Raw genomic sequence first — 21,536 nt, forward strand, 5'->3', positions numbered from 1 at the left:
TATTCTACATTATCATTGCATCTCTTAACAACTATTTCACTTTATGCCTGTTTTGTCTCACTTTTTTCTCTTACTATTGCCAACTGCCTATTTGTTTACCTTAACAAAAGTCCAAGATTGTATGATAGAGAATGTATATTCAATAAGGTCAATAAATTAGAAGTAGTAAGCCAGGGCAAAAGAAAGAGTAATACAGACACTCTGTTAATTACTTGATGTAATTGTTCTGTTTAATACTATTTACTAAGATTTCTAGAAGACAAGGTGAAAAGGGAAAATGCAAAGTTGGGGGAATCATTCAGATTCTTCAGAAGAGGCAATATGTTTAGGTGTGCTAAATTTAAAAAAAAATTTTTTTTAGTTGTTGATGAACCTTTATTTATTTATTTGTATATGATGCTGAGAATTCAACCCAGTGCCTTACACATACTAGGCAAGCACTCTACCACTGAGCCACAATTCTAACCCCAGGTGTGCTAAATTTTAAAAGGCATTCTTAAATGAATTTTTTAGAGCATACAAAACACAATTGTCTTAGTATGTTTTCTATTGCAATAACAGAGTGCCCAAGACTGAGTAATCTATAAAGAAAAGAGGTTTATTTAGCTAACAGTTCTGGAGGCAGGGAAGTTCAAGATTGGCTAGCTGTATCTGGTATGAGCCTCATGCTGTATCAAATCTTGGTGGATGGCATCACAATGGGGACCAAATTCCTGTGATATATAACCCATTCCCATAAGAAAATCTACTCATAAGAGTATATCCCTCATGATTCCAGATGTCTCTCAAAGTCCCTAGCACTTCTCAATACCTTTCCATTGGGAACCAAGCTTCAATATGAGTTTTGGTAGGGACAAGCCATATTAAAACCTTATTAATAATGAAAACGACTTCTGTAACAATCCGAAAAAAAAAAAAGCAAAAGTTGTATTCACACAACTATTTCTTATGATGACATTTGGTAGATATTTTTGGTATAACATCTGAGCATAAATCAGTAAAATCTATTCTGAGTAACAATCTTTGAACAACCTTGCCTTTTCTTTAAAGAGTTTTCCCTCTTTGTGTCAAATTCTATAATTTGACTGCTACTTACATAGAATCCTTAGGTGAATGTGAGAACTACATTTTGTATTTGACTGATTCAAATGATGATTCACAGTAGTTATTTTTTCTCTTTGGTTGTGTCTATTTTATTAGATCCCTATTAGGAAAATTATTAGGTGTTATTTCTAATAATAATTCTTATGCTGGAGGAAAAACAATAATCGATTATTGAATGTCCCCTCTGTTCTTTGCCTTGTCCCATAGGGTCCAGATTGGTTTACTATCAGAATTGCTGCAGCTTGATTTTCAAGGGTGAGACGGAACTGTGCTGTTCAAAGCACAGTATGAAGAGCGCTCCCTTGAAAGTGGGAGGGTCCCATGGGAAGGGACATGCAGTTCCAAGACACATTTGCCAAACCACAGAGATTGTAGGCCTGCCACCCATCTACTGTTATCATCATTATTTAGCGTTTTTGGAAGGTCAGAGCCAAAATAAGCAATCTACCAGCCAAGGAAGCGACACCAGCCTTTACCACAGGCGTTAGAGGCCCCATTCGTATTTAGTTGCAGTGACTTGAGTCATATTCTTGTCTGATTCCATCAGTCTGGCCAGGCATCTGCCTCCTGCTGTCTTCCCACAACAACTTTTTTTTCTTGGCATTTCTCCCTCCCCTCTTCCCAATAATAGTTGCCCCTGTTGTGTATTTGCTGCCTCCCCACTTCCCACCTTTTTTTTTTTTTTCTTTTAGAATTCCAACAATGAAAGGGAATAAATTAGCTGTACTAGTGAGAGATAAATAAGGAAGGAAGCTTTTTTGGGTTCCAATTTTGGGGTTCCTGGCCTACCCCCAAAACCTCTCTCCTCTTAGGAATAAGTTCTAGTATTGTACTTGGAAGCATAGAACCAAGAATCTGAGTTCAAGTCCTGGCCCTGCCTCTTACTAATGAATGATCTTGGGCAGCTTACTTGACCTCTCTTTGCCTCAGTTTCTTCATTATAGAATCCATTTAGTAATAGAAAGTTCTCTCATGGATTTGAAGGAGTTGGTCCATGAAAAATGCTTAGAATGGAGTCTAGGTCAACATATAAACTGCTGTCACTTCCAGGCCACTGAAATCACAACAACATATCAACCTCATATTGAGATCACTGTGGGATGTGGGACAATGGAAAACATTGGGCTCTTTGGGAATGACTTGTTTGAGATTGTGTTTGGGTATGGATAATGGGAAAGTCCTCCATGCCTCAAACAATCCAGTGAGGTGATTTTCTTTTAACCCAAGGAGAAAACAAAGTGAAATTGTAATAACTCAAAAATGTCTGTATTTTAGGGCTCATGATCAATTTCGTTTCATTCTAATGAAAGGTAGTTACATGTGAGTATGCCAAAATTATGTACCATCAGCTCACTAGAGCCTGGTGTCTGGGCATAGTCTCTGAAGCAGAGTGATAAAGTAGAAGTCTATGAAGCAGAGTGATAAAGTAGCCTGGTAGACTTTGGAGTCAGCCCTATCTGGAATTGAGTCTTACCTTAGGTTAGTTTATTGACTTTTTTGAGCTTCAATTTCCTTCTCTATGAAATAGCAATAGTTCTGACATTTCAGGGTTATTTTGGAAATTAAATGAGATAGCATATAGAAAATACCCTCTATAGTGTCTGCCCTTGGAAAATATTTGTCATTTGTTAGCTTTCCTCTCTTTTTTCATGATTCTTTCCTCTCTGTTCAGTTTATCAAGAAAGACTCACAGTGCAAGAAATCATTTAAGGGAGTGTTTTTTAATTCATTGTGAGTACAAATCACTTGGGGATTTTGTTAAATTATAGATTCTGATTCAGCAGGTCTGGGGAGGGGACTGAGATTGTGTACTTCTAAACAGTTCCCAGCAGACACTGACACTTCATCTCAAGATCATATTTGGAGGAACAAAAAATGTACTATACTCTTGCTTTCCTTTGCATCTCATTTTGCCTATTAGATTCATATTAATATTTTAATAATTTTGTCACACACCCTTGCCTATCCAGGATCATCATTTGTAGAAATATCAAAGGTTGTACATTAACATCTATCTACCAAGAAGGTTCCTTTTCATGTAGTACAGGCAGGGATGGTTGAAGTCTAGAAGAAGCCTGTCATAGGTATTTTCTCAGGATCTCCATGGACAAGAATCCCAAATTAGTTACTATAAAATGCTGTGTCTTGCCTTGGCGAAGGCCCCATTTCAGAATGTGGATCGTTAACAACTTCAGTTGCAGTTCAGTAGGTTAGAGAAGTGGCGTCCCTCTGTGTCTTTAGGGTTTGGAGGAAATCAAAGACTATTTGCCCTCACTGAGTATCTCAGAGAGTTTTAGAGCCACATGTTGCAACTACTGCCTTTTCCAGGTTCATTAAATCCTGTTACAGAAAGTGTCCACTTCTGTTCTTTTGTGATATCATCACTCATGAGTGCTTAATAAGTACTCCAGTGATTCCAGGTTTTAGCAGATTTTTCAGATTTACTTTTGAGAACTTTCTCACTGTTTCTTCCCAGTTTTGATTGTTTTAATGTTTGAACTCCTTTTTTATTTCCTACATTACTTATTGGGAACTTTTCAATCTTAAGTGACATTAGCAGATTCTGTCTTGATTAAGGTTCTGTTCTAAATAGTTAGGCTTCTCATAGGCTTGGTTAACTAACTCAAAGAGATTAATGTTCCTTTCTATGTAATTCTATTTTTGACAATCTTATTAGCAGAACTGCTAAACAAAGTTGAGTTCATTGTATTATCTTGAGTTGTTTAAAATTATTATTGTTTGTATAAATATCCAGGTTTAGCCAGGCAAAATATTCATGAATCTTTGGCCCTTCTCAGTGACTATTAAATCTAACCTTGTTATTTCCCCTTTTACCCAGAGTCTCTCAGACCAGCAAATGGGTAAGCTGTTTATTTAGGGAGCCCACATGACTTTTAGTTCCTTCCCAGGCTGCTTTGAGAAAACCATTTGTTTTAGTCAGCTTTTTTGTCACTGTGACCAAAAGTTTATTTGGGCTTCACAGTCTCAGAGGTCTCAGTCCATAGATGGTCAACACTATTGCTTTGGACCAGAAATGAGGCAGAACATCATGTAGAAGGGTGTGGTGAGGGAAAGCAGCTCAAGACATGACAGGCAGGAAGCAGAAAAAGAGTTCTGCTGACTATATACAAAATATAAACCCCAAAAGCACACTCCCTATCTCTTCCAGCCATACCTTACCTGCCTATAGTTACCACCCAGTTAATCCACATCAGTGGGTTAATCCACTGATTAGGTTAAGGCTCTCATGATCCACTCGTTTCACCTCTGAAAATTCTTGCATTGTTTTACAAATGAGTTTTGGGGGGCACTTCATATCTAAACCATAATATCACTCAAAGGACTAAACTGGCCCTATTAACCATCTTCAGTAGTTCTAAGTGACATCTGTGAACAACGAAAGGTTTCTCATAATTGTCCAGAGGGCAAAAGTCAAAACAGATACTACTTACTGGGCACAAATGTTGGTGATTTCTCAGGCAGTCACATTTCTTCCCTGATGATTCTCAGAAATTAGCATTTCGAAGGAAGGATAGAGAGTCAAATACTACAGTGACTGGTTTGGAGGTCCTTGAGGTTCTTGAGGTGATCAGTATAAGAGCCAAACCAAAAAAAAAAAAAAAAAAAAAAAAAAATAGGTTGGTGGAAAGGGGAAGGAAGCCCTCTGGTTAGAGCTATGCTAGTCCTGCTTGAGGGTTTTCAGGTTGTGCATGTTTGGGAGGTGGGAAGAAGTGGAAAAGTCTCAGGATTCCTCAGCTATCAGGTGCAAAGATGACTGTGTCTTTTGCCAAACATAATTGGGTCCCTGAATTCATTTCAGGTTTCTCTGTGGTTAGCTTCCCTTAGACTTATTTTGCATACACTTCATTAATGTGTTTTGACAGCTCCTTCTTAATCCTGTGAAGATTTTGCACAATATAAGTTCAGTGTGGAGTATCGATTTAGTGCCTTTGCAAGTCACTCTGAGTATAATTCCTGGAGGATATTTTATGGTTCTATTTCTAGTGTCCCAAAAGACTGCAAAGGCGTGGTTAAGCTCACATGCCTCCTTCACATCATCCGGAATGACAGGCATTCTCTGCTTCCATTTACAACATAGTGTTGTTAAGGTCCCTCCATTAATGATTCTTTGAGTTCAGGTCATACCCTCTCTTGGCTTAGGCTCTGGGTCTAACCAATTGTTGACTACTGTCCAAAGTGAGCAAGTGTTTTCCTTAAATAGAATTTGAGATTAAAAAAAATGTTTCTAGTTTCTTCACATCTCTTGACCATTTAGGATTTGACCTTTCTGCTTTAATACTGGGTTGAAGGGTCAGGGCACTGGGAAAGTCAGCCGATGACCCTGTAGTTGAATTTTCTTACTATGGGCATGTTTCGCTTAGTGGGACTAAGGTATTTTAGATATTTGCCTCAGTTGAACCAAAATGCTTTAAGGAGGACACAATTTTTTCTGTTTACCTCAGGTTTCATTATTCCCTATCATTGAATTGACTTTTTTAGGGGCATCCAGAATCTTTTAAATTCTATTTTTCCTTAAACACTTAAAAAATGGATCTGTATTCCATGTAGTTTACATTTGGTTTGAGATTTAACTACTTTCTTGCCTAAATCAAATGATTCCTTTTACATTTGTAAAAATAATAATGTTAACAATTGAATAGTGCTTTAGAGCACCATGAGTTACTCTTATTTGAAGTTGTTTATTTAATTCTTTGAATTATCAAAATAATTCCATGACTGGTGAGGTGGATCTTTTTCTCCATATTACAAATGGCAGGTAGTATAGCATAAAGATTAAGAGTATGAGTCCTGGAGTTAGATAATTTGAATTTGAATTCTAGCTTTTGTAATTTCTAGCCTAGTGTCAGTATTAACTGACACTACCTACCCACACTAACCTATCTGGTTTCCTTATCTGTAAAATGGATACCTATTTTATATGGTTGTATGAGAGGTAAATAATTCAGGCAATGCAAATGAAATAGTACCTAGCATATAGTAGTGCTCAACAAGTCTTATTATAATTAATATTATTATTATTGGTAAAATATACAAAAAAATGGAAGCTCAAAAAAGTGGAGCAATCTAAGGTTACACAGCTCGTAAACAGGAGAGTTAGAGTTTGAACTGAGATTGGGAGATTTCTGGCACCGATTTTACATCTAAATTCCTTACACATTCTGGGGGGGGCTATAATTGAGTTCATCCTGTCTTCCATCTTTTAACTTCTTTATCTTCATTTTCTTTGTGTTCTCCCCATTTATGCCTGTTGAATATTGTCTTTCCAGTTATGGGATTGATTTGTTAGAATTTAGCAGAAGAGTTAAAAGTAAGGTGCAGGGAAATCCCCTGATTGCCCTCTGAATTCTGCCCAGATAAATCGTTTTGAGAAATTAACATGTTATTTCTATTAAAGCATTTAATTTTTGCCATACATCAAGAGATTTTTTTAAAAAAAGTAATGAAATGCTCTAGTTTCTTTCCTCTTAAAGAGGAAGAATATTTAAATTTTGGTGGCTCTCATATGTTGTTTCATATCCTTTTGAAATAGTGAAAAAATGGTTTATATTATCTCCATTTTGGGGGAAAGTAATTGAAGTTCAGTGTTAAAAGAACACAGGCTTTAGAGTCATACAGATGAAATTCAGATCCTAGCTCCTCTGTGTCCATTATGTGTCTCTAAACTATCCTTGTCTGTATAGTGGTGAGAAGCAGAATATTGTTTGGAGGTTTAAAGGAGACGGTTAGCATACTTGACACACACCTGATACTCAGTAAATATGGCTATTATTACTGTTGAGCAGGAGATGACATTTTTTTTTTTTTTTTTTGGTACCAGGGTTTGAACTTAGCGGCACTTAATCACTGAGCCACATCCCCAGACCTTTTTATTTTTTTTATTTTGAGACAGGGTTTTCCTAAGTTGCTTAGGGCCTTGCTAAGTTTGCTAAGTTGCTGAGGCTGGCCTTGAACTAGGAATCCTCCTGCCTCAGCCTCCCTAGTTGCTGGAATTACAGGCATGCACCATGCTCAGAAGGAGGTGACTTTTCATACTGGCTCGGGGTCACAGTTAGGTGGGTACCCAGACCTCACTGAATGCTGCATACACTGCTTCATCTGGATATGTTTTCTCTATATTTTAAATCCAAGTTTTGACATTTAGGTTACTAATTTATTTTGAATTTGTTCTTTATGGACAGGTCACTGGCTCTGTGGGTCAGCAGGCCATGTGCAATGCCCCTTACGTCAAAATTCCAAGTTTACTTCATGTCACAAGACAGAGTTAATGTTAGTGAATCCACATGACCAGCAAGAACTATGACACTTGTGGAATCTGTCAGATGATGTTTGGGTAGCTATTCTCAGAAAATTTCGGTAGCAGGTGTTTGCTGAGTATTTGCTACATGCTTGGCCTTGTGTGAAGTAGGTGATACAAAAGGGTACTTTCTCTTTCACAAGACTCAGAATTTTCTGGGGAAAGCAGATGTAATAGAAAAGTGACACAATTAAAGAATGATAATAAATACTGTGATCCAGTCTAGAGCACTCTGGAATAGGTGTTTTCATATGGGCTTTCATAGCCTGGTAGATAGAGATAAATAAACCCACATTTAAAGAGTAGTTAAAAAATGATGATAGAGTTATAAATAGGGGGTAAAGAAGAAGAGTTATGTGGTATGTATAAATGTGGGTAGTGGTGTCGGTTCCTGAGGGAGATGATGTTTGAGTAGCTGATTGGGGGATAGAGGAGGATTGAATGAGGAGGACAAAAAATCATACTTGAAAAGACACTGAGCAGTGAGAGAGCCTGGTGGTGAGAAAGAAGAGCATTTGTTCAGTATTTCTCGTAGCTGGAGCTTAGGGTTATGGGGAATCGTGGTGGGAGAGTGAGCTGGAGAAATGAGCAGTGGTTAAGTCATTAAAGACCAGACTGAGAGGTATGAGCATTAAGATGTTGGCAAGCAAGCAGGCAAGCACTGCACTGTTAGTGTTTCAGGATGGTCACCATAAACATCTTGCAATTCATACATGAGAAATAAAGGACTGGATCAAGTATTAAAAGGGTGAATGAATGAGTAGTAATGTGAGTAAATAGATTTTAGTGATTATGAGTGTTGTAGGAGTTCATAGAAAGTAGACACCATCGTGCAAATAATATTTCAGGAAGACTCCATTTTGGAAGAAGACTTGAGCAGCCAGCACAGTGACTTGCCCATAGCTGGATATTGAGGAGAAACAGGATTTATAAAGAAGAGGATGGGAAGTGATACTAGGTTATATAAATATGTGAGTGATCCAAGAGACATAGCTAATGGGAAAAGAAGGGTAGATAATACACTTTCATATGCAGATTGGTTCCAGAGTTTGGAAGGCTTTGAAATGCTAGGTTGAGGAGTTCAGACTTACTAATTGATCAGTAGGAAGCCATTGAAAATTCTTAAATAGATATTTTGAGATTTCAGTTTAGATTAGAACTATGTTCGTCTATAGGACCTCTTCATCTTGTTTGGAAGTTATATTCTTACATTTAATGGAGATGTCAAAGAAATGGCATTACTTTTATACTAGCAACTAGGGACCCATTTAGTCCCACTTTGACTTTGGCAAGACTGGAATAGTTCACTGTTGGGAGACAAAGAAAGCTGAGGCATAAATGAATGTGAGATTTTCAGTAATACCAGTCTAGAGAGATATGGAGTAAAGAGAAAGATGGGAGAAACTGAATCTTTTAGAGAGAGTAAGAACAACATACACAGTCAATATTTCATTCCATATCCATAGCACAGTTGGTAAATGATGTTGATATGTTTTCATATTGGACTCAATGGTACTCTGGAGCTCTTGTTAACACATTGCTCCAGGCAGCTGCTATTAATTGATCAGAGTTGGCACTGAAATTCAAACCGATATGCCATGTCTGGAATAAAAAATGGAGAGAAAGGGATATTACTAGACTTACAGTTTAAATCAGTTTTTTACTTTTCCAGGTGGAGCTTGCAGAAATCTGTGCCAAGAGTGAGCGTTATATTGGAACTGAAGGAGGAGGCATGGACCAGTCCATATCATTTCTTGCAGAAGAAGGAACTGTAGGTGTCATTGAATTATTTGGAAATATCAACAGGGAAAAATCCGTAGGAGAAGAAGGCCTTGAACTTCCCAGCATGCTTAGTTATGAGCAACGTTTTCTGTTAGGCTATATTATAGAATGTTCTTTCCCAACTGCTTTGTATCACTGGTTAATTTACTCCGTTTCATGTTGATAGCCTCTGTCTCCTCCAGAATCATATCTCAAGTCTATTTTTCTCCTGTGGGTTTTTCCCCAACCCGTGTCTTCATTCTTAAGATGAAGTTTCCCAACTCCTACTTACTGAGACCTCCTTTCCTGCTCCTGTCCTAAATCACTTCAATTCATGGCATTTTCATAGTCTCATGTTGGCTTTAAACCCAAATGTTAGTTTTCTTACCACATGTATTCACAACTCCTCTTTTTATAATTTACTCTTTGGTATCATTTTTCTCTGTCAACATTTTTGGGGTTTCAGTGGTGGGAAAAAGAATGCTGACGGTAAGCCAGGAATGAATTCCTTCACTGGATATTACTTCCCCTTGGCCATCAACTCCTTTAGGCAAGACAGAGGTTTTGGTTGTTACCCATAAACTGCCCATTTCCAAAATAGAAGCAGACATTTCTTTAAGATATTTTCTTAGTTTTTCGTCACATTCCTACAGGCTTGGCTATCTTCCAAGAGAACACCTGGATTCCTTCTTGTTAAGAATATTTGTTGTTGATTTTCCTAAGCCAAAGACATGAGGCATGAGGAAATTTGGCTTAATGCTAAAAAAATACTCTAGGTGTTTTGGATGAGACATGACAAGAGACACGATGACAAGAGTACTGATGTTAATGTAAATCAGGTATAGAATCTGAACAAAGTCCAGATTCTTTGGACTTTGGCAAAATACTTCATCCTCTGACCCCTACTTTACCCCTTCATTGTAACTTCTCACCACCTCTCACTCCTCCAACTCTAAATTCCAGCTAACTTTCAATATTCAAAACTCTGTTAACACCCTACATTGTTTGTTGCCTCTGGACTTGCATAAACTTTTTCTTCTTCTTGACGTCCCATTTGAGGAAAGAAATCTCTTTCTGCCCTACTCTTTCTCATCTTTTACTTCTCAGTTTAGATTTTCCTTTTTTAAAGGAGTTTCACTAGGATGTATCTGATCAGGTGCTTCAACTAAGTGTATGGTATCCTGTGCTTTGCCACCACTGTAACACAACTTGGAAATGTATTTGTAGTCTTTCCTACTATATTGTAGGCTCTGTGAGGGGAGGGACACTATCTGTCTTGTTCACTGTTTTATCTCCAGTGCTTGGTACAGTGACTGGATGCCAACACATGCTATTTAAATGAATGTATTTTGAGAGAAGACTTTGCTAGAATAAATAAATACATAAATGTTTAAGCATTTTCTGAATCCTAATCAATTATATCTCATCTGTCATTTTTCTTCCAATAGGCCAAGTTGATAGAATTTAGTCCTCTGAGGGCAACTGATGTGAAACTCCCAAGTGGAGCAGTATTTGTGATTGCCAACAGTTGTGTGGAAATGAATAAGGCAGCAACTTCCCATTTCAATACCAGAGTGATGGAGTGTCGACTGGCCGCAAAGGTATGAACATGGAAAACTAGTGAAACTCTTCGTAGGCTTTTCTTTCTTTTTCTGCTTATTCCCTCTTAGTTGGTAGGCTTTTCACACATTTTAGGGCAACATTCTAACTGAAGATGTTTGGATACAGAGCAACTGGACTGCAGACTTAGGAAATGGATAAGCCATAGGTGTGCCCTCTGCCCTCTAGCTCTTTGGAAGTTATATAAACTTCATAGTGAAATCTTCTGGGGTGGCACTGAGTTGAATCTATAGGTGGAGAAAGACAGTTGTGCATTGAATGGAAGTGACAACACCTGGTCTTGTTTCCTCAAAAGAAATCTGGGCAGCTTCACCCTTCCTGGTCCTCTCAGATGCACCATTTCTGTACTGGGAACTCCAGAAATACAGACTTGGTGCAAATTTCCTGTGACTAGAAGGAAGAGTTCCTCATGTGTATCAGGGAAATACAAACCAGAAGGGAGTTTTGGCAGTTCTCAGTTTCATAGTTTAGAAGATCCTTGCCAGTCAAACCTTAAATCTATTTATGAAGTGTTCATTGAGTAGCTGTTGTACACATAGCAGTATGAAGATGATAAACAAGAGTTCATCCAGGACATAGTGTTAGAGAGAGTAGAGAATAAAGTAGGGATTTAAAGTTAGGGGGATAGCCAATAGGCAATGTTTACTATGTGATCAGGTAGTAAGTAATCTAGTCCTCTTTAAAGGGACACGGGAATTAAACATTATGGAGAATCCACAGTGGCATGTAATATGAATAGAAAGGTGGAGAAACCTGAGGCTGGAGGCTAAAGAATGGATCATGAGTCAGAAGCTGTGTTTTTTTCTACTCTTCCTTTGATTTCTATCCTTCTGAGCTGATGGATATTACCTAAGACTAATGATCACCAACCTTTACCAGGTCCTATTCTGTCTATAGTAACAATTTCATACCTTCTTCACTCCTCTTGAACTCTCATTCCCCACCCCAGCCTGACTAGTTCTGAAAGTGATCTTATTCTGTTTTCTGTTGTAAACAGATGTGGTCACACAGGCTTTGTCTTCTTGCTGTAATATCTACATGCCTTTCTCTATTTAGAGTTCTTCAGGGACTTTGCCTTTTCTTTCTTATTTCTTTTGGTCTTTCCTCCAAATAATCTCACGCCCTTTCAGAGTTTCAACTTCCATCTCTATGCTGATGAATTCCCAGTGAACATCTTTGATACAGGCTTTCTTGGGTGAGCTCCAAACCTGTATATTGAACACTTTATTTAATATCTGTACTGAGAATGTTCAAACCGATCTCCATCTTTCTCTCACAAACCTTTTCTTCTATCATTTGCCCTATTCGTTACTTATGGCATTAGACTTTTCACTATTTATTAAATCCATGCTTGTCTCTTTCCCATTCATTCTTCACGTAACGGTGAGAGGGCTGGGGTTGTGGCTCAGTGGTAGAGCGCTTGGCCTGGCATGTGTGAGGCACTGGGTTCAATTCTCAGCACCACATATAAATAAATAAATAAATAAATAAATAAATAAATAAATAAATAAATAAATAAATAAGTAAAGACCTCCCAAGAATAACAGTGAGAATGATGATTTAGAAAATTGTATCTGATTTGGCAGTTTCCTTGCTTACCACCTTTCAGAAGCTTACCATTTCATTGGAATAAGATAAAAAGTCCTTGTTGATGACTGGAAAGCTAAAATGCCTGAGTTCTGTATACCTCATCTTCTTCATCTCCTTGTATCTCCTACTTTCATTATATTCCAGTCATGAGGTTCATTCTCAGCTCAGGGACTTTGCACCCATCCAGGATACTCTTCTCTCAATCCTCTCTGAAGTCTCAGTTTAAATGCTCCTGAAGGAAAATTTCCTTGACTTTCTTAGTCCTAGACTAAGGTAAGGTTCCTTTATATTTTGCATGTCATTTATGGTACATATCACAATTATTTTTTTAATGTATGTCTCATTTTTCAGATTTGATTTTGCCTGAGAACTGAATCAGTATCCATGTTGTTAACTCCTATATCTCTAATGTTCAAAGTGGCGCTTAAGCTGAAATAGGTACAGGATAAACATTTGCTGAATAAATGAATGACTACTTCCTATTTTACCTGCTCTGTCCCACTTATTTCACTCTGTTTCAAAATTTTTCTTTTATAAGTGCCTTTTGTGTGCCCAGCACTGACCTAGATCCTGTGATCCTGTGTGGATGTATAAGGTGACCTACTTCACACTTCTCTTCTTATTCCTACCTTACAAGGTTGTGAAGTTGGGAAGAGAAGAGATATAATAAGCCAGAAAAATAAAAGTTTTTTTTTTTTTAGTGTTAATACCTTGTTTCTAAACAAATCAAGATTTAAGTGTTTTATCTTTGAAGTTTATTAGGATAATTTCTAAAGACTATGTAGAAAAATGTTTTAACATTGGTCTATTCATAGCATCTGATCAGTATATATATGCAGAAGGAGTATGATAAGATTTTTAATATCAAGGGGTCAATGAACTTTTTCTCCCTTAGGACATTCTTCCTTTTTAGGGAGATGGAAGAAATTAGTCTTATTTGTTTGAGGTTTACTCTTGTTGACTTTTTATCTTGAGGTTGATGAGTAAGAGTTGTCTTCCTAAGGAGACCTCAGACATACACAATATTATTTTAAAAGTTCTATCACGAAATTAGATATCCTCTACCAGAGCCAAAGGTGATGTTTAAAAAGGTTCATGTTATCACTACTGTAGTCCAAAGAAGCAAGAAGAAAATGAGGAATAAAATTGTGATATGGGGGAAATGTCTCTTGAAAGTTTACTAGAAAAAGGAAATCACGGGTTTTCAAGATGGCGGCCTAGAGGGTGGCTGCATTACGTGTTGCTCCAGAACTCAGGATTCAAGAGAGGAGATATTGAGACGCTTGGGACCAACTCAAAGTAGCCGGGTGACTCTCACCCCCTGGGGGGGCATCCCGGATGGGACGGGGGTCCCGGAACGCAGGAAACTTTGTGAAGTAGAACTGCCGGCAAGACGCCCCTCCCCCCGCTGGAGCGCCATAGAGGAGGCCGGTCGGCACAGCGCTGGGACTCGGAGCAGCCACTGGGGCTCCGGCGGCTGCCCGGGGGAGGAGAGGCGGGGAGAACTGTGTGGACTCAGGACACCGGGGCCTGCCCTGAGGAGGAGGAGAGGAGCGTGGCCACTTGGATTCGGAGAGACTGCGCCAGAGCTGCAGGCGGTTGCCAGAGGAGAAGCCGCGCGGCGAGCTGTTTGGAATCAGAACGACGCTTCTGAACCCCGGGGCCTGCCCTGAGGACGAGGAGGAAGAGGAGCAGCCGCTTGGATTCGGGCGACTATACGGGAACTACAGGCGGTTGCCAGAGAAGGGGCTGCGTGGCGAGCTGTTTGGACCCTGACCACTTCTGAACCCCGGGGCCTGCCCGGAGGAGTAGGAGAAGGAGGAGAAGGAGCGCGGCGGGTCCTTTGGACTCGCAGTGACTGCATTAGCGCTCCAGGCGGCTGCTCAGAGGAGAAGGCGAGTGGTGAGTTATTTGGTCTTAAAGTGACAGCTCCTGAACACAGGGGGGCTGCCTGGAGGAGAAGCGTGGTGGGACGCTTGGTCTTGAGGGACCACACCAGAGCTCCGGGCGGTGGCCCAGAGGACCCGTGCAGCGGGTCACGTGGATTCAGAGCCACTCAGAGGGACTGCTCCTGAACACCCGGGGGGTTATCTGGAGAAGGAGGAGGAACGGGCAGGGTCACTTCGACTCGGAGTGATTGATTGCCCCAGGCTACGGGTGGTTGGTGGGAGGAGGAGGCACGAAGTGAGTTTCTTGGACTCCTAGTGACCGCACCGGCATACTGGGCGGCTGTCTGGAGGAAGAGGCCTGTGGCGGGTCTCTGGGACTCAGAGCGATTGTCCGGGGCCACAGGTGGCTGCTCAGAGGAGGGGCCACGCAGCCAGGCGATTAGGTGCAGAACAGGGTCCCAGGATCTAGGAGGCTTCTGGGTGGAAGAGCCGCACAGAGACAGGCTTAGGGCGGAGCGAAGGTTCCAGGCCTATGGGCAAATTCTCTGAGGAGGGGCAGCCTAAGGAGATTCATCTGCGAAGGGTGAGGCTCCCAGGCCCAGGAGGTAGGGCCGGGCCCCTGGAAACTTTGCAGAGGAAGGCAGCCCAGCCCAGGCAGTAGATGTAAATTGAGGGGAACCTCTAGGAGGAAACTGACCAGCGAGACCTCCCCACCGGGTGAGTCTTCCCTGCTGGGTGAGGTTTCCCACAAGGACGGTAAAACCACAGGCTCAGGCCCAAACAGGCCTTGCCTCAGCCCACAGCCTAGGTCCCCTTTGGATGACCATTGGTCAACAAGTGGAGGCACCTCTGCCCACTAGCAGGGAATATACCCCACCTGAAGGCCACCACTCCTAGAGAGGCAGCTTCCTTGTGGAGCACCGCATTATCAACCTCCTCCAAGACTTCAGCCTACTGAAGGCTAAGAGGGGATATATATAGAAATCTTCAGGGTCATTGTAAATCAACAGAGGAAATCTGCAATATCTCAGCGGTCCACTGATATCTGAACAACATGAGAAAACAAGGAAAGAAAATGCTGCAAACAAATCTAGATGTTACATCAATAAAACCCAATGACAGCATGGCAGAAGAAATGACAGAAAAGGAGTTCAGAATGTACATAATTAAAATGATCAGAGAAGCAAACGAGGAGATGAAAGAGCAAATGCAAGCATTGAATGATGAGATGAAAGAGCAAATGCAAGCATTGATTGATCGCACCAATCGACAGTTAAAAGAGCAAATACAGGAAGCAAAAGATCATTTCAATAAAGAGTTAGAGATATTGAAAAAAAACCAAACAGAAATCCTTGACATGAAGGAAACAATAAACCAAATTAAGAACTCCATAGAAAGCATATCCAATAGGATAGAACACCTGGAAGACAGAACCTCAGACATTGAAGACAAAATATTTAACCTTGAAAACAAAGCTGAACAAACAGAGAAGATGGTAAGAAATCATGAACAGAATCTACAAGAACTATGGGATATCATGAAAAGGCCAAATTTAAGAATTATTGGGATTGAGGAAGGCCTAGAGAAACAAGCCAAAGGAATGAACAACCTATTCAATGAAATAATATCAGAAAATTTCCCAAATCTGAAGAATGAAATGGAAAATCAAGTTCAAGAGGCTTACAGGACTCCAAATACACAAAATTACAACAGACCCACACCAAGGCACATTATAATGAAAATACCTAACATACAAAATAAAGACAGAATTTTAAAGGCTGTGAGAGAAAAGAACCAAATTACATTCAGGGGGAAACCAATACGCATATCAGCAGATTTTTCAATCCAGACCCTAAAAGCTAGAAGGTCCTGGAACAACATTTTTCAAGCCCTGAAAGAAAATGGATGCCAACCAAGAATCTTATACCCAGCAAAACTTACCTTCAAATTTGACGATGAAATAAAATCCTTCCATGATAAACAAAAGCTAAAAGAATTTACAAAAAGAAAGCCAGCATTACAGAACATTCTCAACAAAATATTCCATGAGGAAGAGATGAAAAACAAAGAAGCAAATCAGCAAAGGGAGGAATTATCCTAAAGGAATTGTCAAATAAAGGAGGAAACAAGTTGTGTCAAACAAATAAATAAACAAAATTTTAAAAATGAACCAAATGACCGGGAAACCAAATCATTTCTCTATAATAACCCTGAACGTTAATGGCCTGAATTCATCAATCAAAAGACATAGACTGGCAGACTGGATTAAAAAGAAAGATCCAACAATATGTTGCCTGCAAGAGACTCACCTCATAGAAAAAGATACCCATAGATTAAAGGTGAAAGGATGGGGAAAAACATACCATGCACATGGACTCAGCAAAAAAGCTGGAGTATCCATCCTCATTTCCGATAATGTGGACTTCAAGCCAAAGTTAGTCAGAAGGGATAAAGAAGGTTATTTCATACTGCTTAAGGGAAGCATAAATCAGCAAGATATAACAATCATAAACATCTATGCCCCAAACAGTGGCTCATCTATGTATGTCAAACAAATCCTTCTCAATTTCAGAAACCAAATAGACCACAACACAATAATACTAGGTGATTTTAACACGCCGCTCTCACCACTGGACAGATCTTCCAGACAAAAATTGAGCAAAGAAACCATAGATCTCAACAACACAATCAATAATTTAGACTTAACGGACATTTATAGAATATTCCATCCAACCAAGAGTGAATACACTTTCTTCTCAGCAGCACATGGATCCTTCTCTAAAATAGACCATATATTATGCCACAAAGCTAATGTTAGCAAATACAAGAAGATAGAGACACTAGCATGTATTCTATCAGATCATAATGGATTGAAGTTAGAAATAAATGAAAGAGTAAAACACAGAAACTATTCCAACATCTGGAGGTTAAACAATATGCTATTATATGATGAATGGATAACAGAAGATATTAAGAAGGAAATTAAAAAATTCTTAGAGGTAAATGAGAACAAAGAAACATCATATCAAAACCTCTGGGACACTATGAAAGCAGTACTTAGAGGGAAATTTATTTCATGGAGCGCATTTAATAAAAGAAGTAAAACTCAACAAATAAACAACCTAACACTACAGCTCAAAGCCTTAGAAAAAGAAGAACAGAACAGCACCAAAAGTAGTAGAAGACAGGAAATTGTTAAACTCAGAGCTGAAATCAATGAAATTGAAACAAAAGAAACAATACAAAAAATTGACAAAATAAATAGTTGGTTCTTCGAAAAAATAAACAAAATTGATAAACCTTTAGCCACACTAACAAAGAGAAGACGAGAGAAAACCCAAATCACTAAAATTCGGAATGAACAAGGAAATATCACTACAGACAGGATGGAAATACAAAACATAATTAGAAGCTATTTTGAAAATCTATACTCCAACAAAATAGAAAATTTCGAAGACATCAACAGGTTTCTAGAGACATATGAATTGCCTAAACTGAATGAGGAGGACATAAACAATTTAAATAGACCAATTTCAAGTACTGAAATAGAAGAAGTCATCAAAAGCCTACCAACAAAGAAAAGTCCGGGACCAGATGGGTTCTCAGCCGAGTTCTACAAAACCTTTAAGGAAGAGCTCATTCCAATACTTCTCAAAGTATTCCATAAAATAGAAGAGGAGGGAACCCTCCCAAACTCATTCTATGAAGCCAATATCACACTGATACCTAAACCAGACAGAGACTCATCAAGGAAAGAAAATTTCAGACCAATATCCTTAATGAACATCGACGCAAAAATTCTCAACAAAATTTTAGCAAATCGCATACAAAAACATATTAAAAAGATAGTGCACCATGATCAAGTGGGTTTCATCCCAGGGATGCAAGGTTGGTTCAACATCAGGAAATCAATAAACGTAATTCACCATATTAATAGACTTAAAGTCAAGAATCACATGATTATTTCAATAGACGCAGAAAAAGCATTTGATAAAATACAGCACCCCTTCATGCTCAAAACACTAGAACAAATAGGGATAGTGGGAACATTCCTTAATATTGTAAAGGCCATTTATGCTAAGCCCATGGCTAATATCATTCTAAATGGTGAAAAGCTGAAAGCATTCCCCCTAAAAACTGGAACAAGGCAGGGATGCCCTCTTTCACCACTTCTATTCAACATCGTTCTTGAGACTCTGGCCAGAGCAATTAGACAAACCAAAGAAATTAAAGGGATACGAATTGGAAAAGAAGAACTCAAACTATCCCTGTTCGCTGATGACATGATTATATATTTAGAGGAACCTGGAAATTCCACCAGAAAACTCTTAGAACTCATAAGTGATTTCAGTAAAGTAGCAGGTTACAAGATCAATGCCCATAAATCCAACGCATTTTTATACATAAGTGATGAATCTTCAGAAAGAGAAATTAGGAAAACTACCCCATTCACAATAGCCTCGAAAAAAATAAAATACTTGGGAATCAATCTCACAAAAGAGGTGAAAGACCTCTACAATGAGAACTATACAACACTAAAGAAAGAAATTAAAGAACACCTTAGAAGATGGAAAGATCTTCCATGTTCTTGGATAGGAAGAATTAATATTGTCAAAATGGCCATACTACCTAAAGTGCTATACAAATTCAATGCAATTCCAATTAAAATCCCAATGACGTACCTTACAGAAATAGAGCAGGCAATTATGAAATTCATCTGGAAGAATAAGAAACCCAGAATAGCTAAAGCAATCCTTAGCAGGAAGAGTGAAACAGGGGGTATTGCAATACCAGATCTTCAACTCTACTACAAAGCAATAGTAACAAAAACGGCATGGTATTGGTACCAAAATAGAAAGGTAGATCAATGGTACAGAATAGAGGACACGGACACAAACCCAAATAAATACAATTTTCTCATACTAGACAAAGGGGCCAAAAATATGCAATGGAGAAAAGATAGCCTCTTCAACAAATGGTGCTGGGAGAATTGGAAATCCATATGCAACAGAATGAAACTAAACCCATATCTCTCACCATGCACGAAACTAAACTCAAAATGGATTAAGGACCTCGGAATCAGACCAGAGACCCTGCAGATTATAGAAGAAAAAGTAGGTCCAAATCTTCATCTTGTTGGTCTAGGACCAGACTTCCTTAACAGGACTCCCATAGCACAAGAAATAAAAGCTAGAATCAACCACTGGGATAGATTCAAACTAAAAAGCTTTCTCTCAGCAAAGGAAACTATCAGCAATGCGAAGAAAGAGCCTACAGAGTGGGAGAATATCTTTGCCAATCATACTTCAGATAGAGCACTAATCTCCAGAATCTATAAAGAACTCAAAAAACTCTACTCCAAGAATTCAAACAGTCCAGTCAACAAATGGGCTAAGGAAATGAATAGACACTTCACAGAAGAAGATCTACAAGCAATCAACAAACATATGGAAAAATGTTCAACATCTCTAGTAATAAGAGAAATGCAAATCAAAACCACCCTAAGGTTCCATCTCACCCCAATTAGAATGGCGATTATCAAGAATACGAGCAACAACAGGTGTTGGCGAGGATGTGGGGAGAAAGGTACACTCATACACTGCTGGTGGGGCTGCAAATTAGTGCAGCCGTTATGGAAAGCAGTGTGGAGATTCCTTAGAAAACTTGGAATGGAACCACCATTTGACCCAGCTATCCCACTCCTTGGCCTATACCCAAAGGACTTAAAATCTGCATACTACAGAAATACAGCCACATCAATGTTCATAGCTGCTCAATTCACAATAGCCAGACTGTGGAACCAACCTAGATGCCCTTCAATTGATGAGTGGATAAAGAAACTGTGGTATATATATACTATGGAATATTACTCAGCCATAAAGAATGATAAAATTATGACATTTGCAGGCAAATGGATGAAATTGGAGAATATCATGCTAAGTGAGATAAGCCAATCTCAAAAAGCCAAAGGACGAATGATATCGCTAATAAGTGGAGGTTGACACATAATGGGGGGGAGGGAAGGGTTAGAGTTAGGGTTAGGGAGGGGGGCAAGTATAGAGGAAGGAACTACTGTATAGAGGGTAAAGAGGGGAGGGAGGGGTGGGGGGAAGGGAAAAAAATAACACAATGAATCAAACAACATTGCTCTATGTAAATTTATGATTACACAAATGGTATGCCTTTACGCCATGTACAAACAGAGAAACAACATGTATCCCATTTGTTTACAATAAAAAAAAAAAAAAATAAAAAAAAAAAAAGGAAATCACTTGGAAACAGTAGTAACTGAAGATCTTAAGCCACTATACAACCTCCTATTCTGGAAGATGTCTTTTGAGTTTAACACATATCTCCATATTCATTCTAAAGGTATTTTGATCAGTGAAATTGGCATCTGGATTTGAATTCTGGCTACCTATTTCCCCCAAATGATGTAGATAAAACACTTGTTTAAAATACTGTAATATTTTCTCTCTCCCAAATGTGAAGAAAAGTGGAAGACTATCACACCGGAGAAATTTTTCTATATCAGGATGTAGCAAATAATTATACTAGAAGGTTTTGTATAATAGGGAAGTGAAGATAAGACTGCTGATATGAGCTGCATCCAGAGATGTTGATGTTAGGAATATGCTTTTGCTTAGGAAGATAGACTGAGATCCTGTAAAGCATATTTTCCTGCCAATATGGTTTATGGTTCCATTCTTCCATTTTTTTTTTTGGTAGATGAGTAGATTTAATTTTTGTTTGAAAATAGTCTTATCAGATAAGAAAATAAACTCATGTTAAAATGTAAAGAAACTTATCTCAATCAGAACAAACTTTTGTGTTTGCAGACAATAATAATGTATCAGTGGAGAATGGCTAGTCAGGATAGTTTTAGAGCACCACAGGGCAAAGATGTAACGAATAACACTTATTTTTATTCTCCTATCTTCCTAAACTCCTTTTTTGATATTGAATATCTTTCATATCTCTTTAGCACAGGGAAGTACACTAAACCAATAAAGGTGATTTTTATTTGTTTTGCTTTAATATGAACAGTTTCATTTATTCTTGTTTCCTTTCTCTGTCTCTCTTTGTCTCTGCCTCTCTCCACCAGCTTTCAAAAACTAATTGATTTAGAGTCATTAAAAGTCAGAGTCTTATAGAGCATTTGGACTAAAATTAAAAACATTTCAAAGAAAACTCAGTAGAGATTTATAATTATTACTTGCGTAAATGATACTTTTAAGTGAGGCACATTTTTATGT

General features: G+C 38.7%; 1 protein-coding gene across 5 annotated transcripts in view; it reads left to right on the forward strand.

The window, feature by feature from the left end:
• The window catches only part of GALK2 (galactokinase 2), a 136,677-nt gene that overhangs the window by 69,311 nt on the left and 45,830 nt on the right, over positions 1–21,536 (forward strand). For all 5 annotated transcript variants that reach the window (XM_079129951.1, XM_079129949.1, XM_079129952.1 and 2 more), the window contains 2 exons: positions 9,093–9,191; positions 10,630–10,782. In XM_079129951.1, the coding sequence (XP_078986077.1) occupies positions 9,093–9,191; positions 10,630–10,782 (252 nt within the window). The remainder of the gene's footprint in view (positions 1–9,092; positions 9,192–10,629; positions 10,783–21,536) is intronic.

Source organism: Sciurus vulgaris, assembly GCF_902686455.1.
Source record: "Sciurus vulgaris genome assembly, chromosome: 2".
NCBI lineage: Eukaryota > Metazoa > Chordata > Mammalia > Rodentia > Sciuridae > Sciurus > Sciurus vulgaris.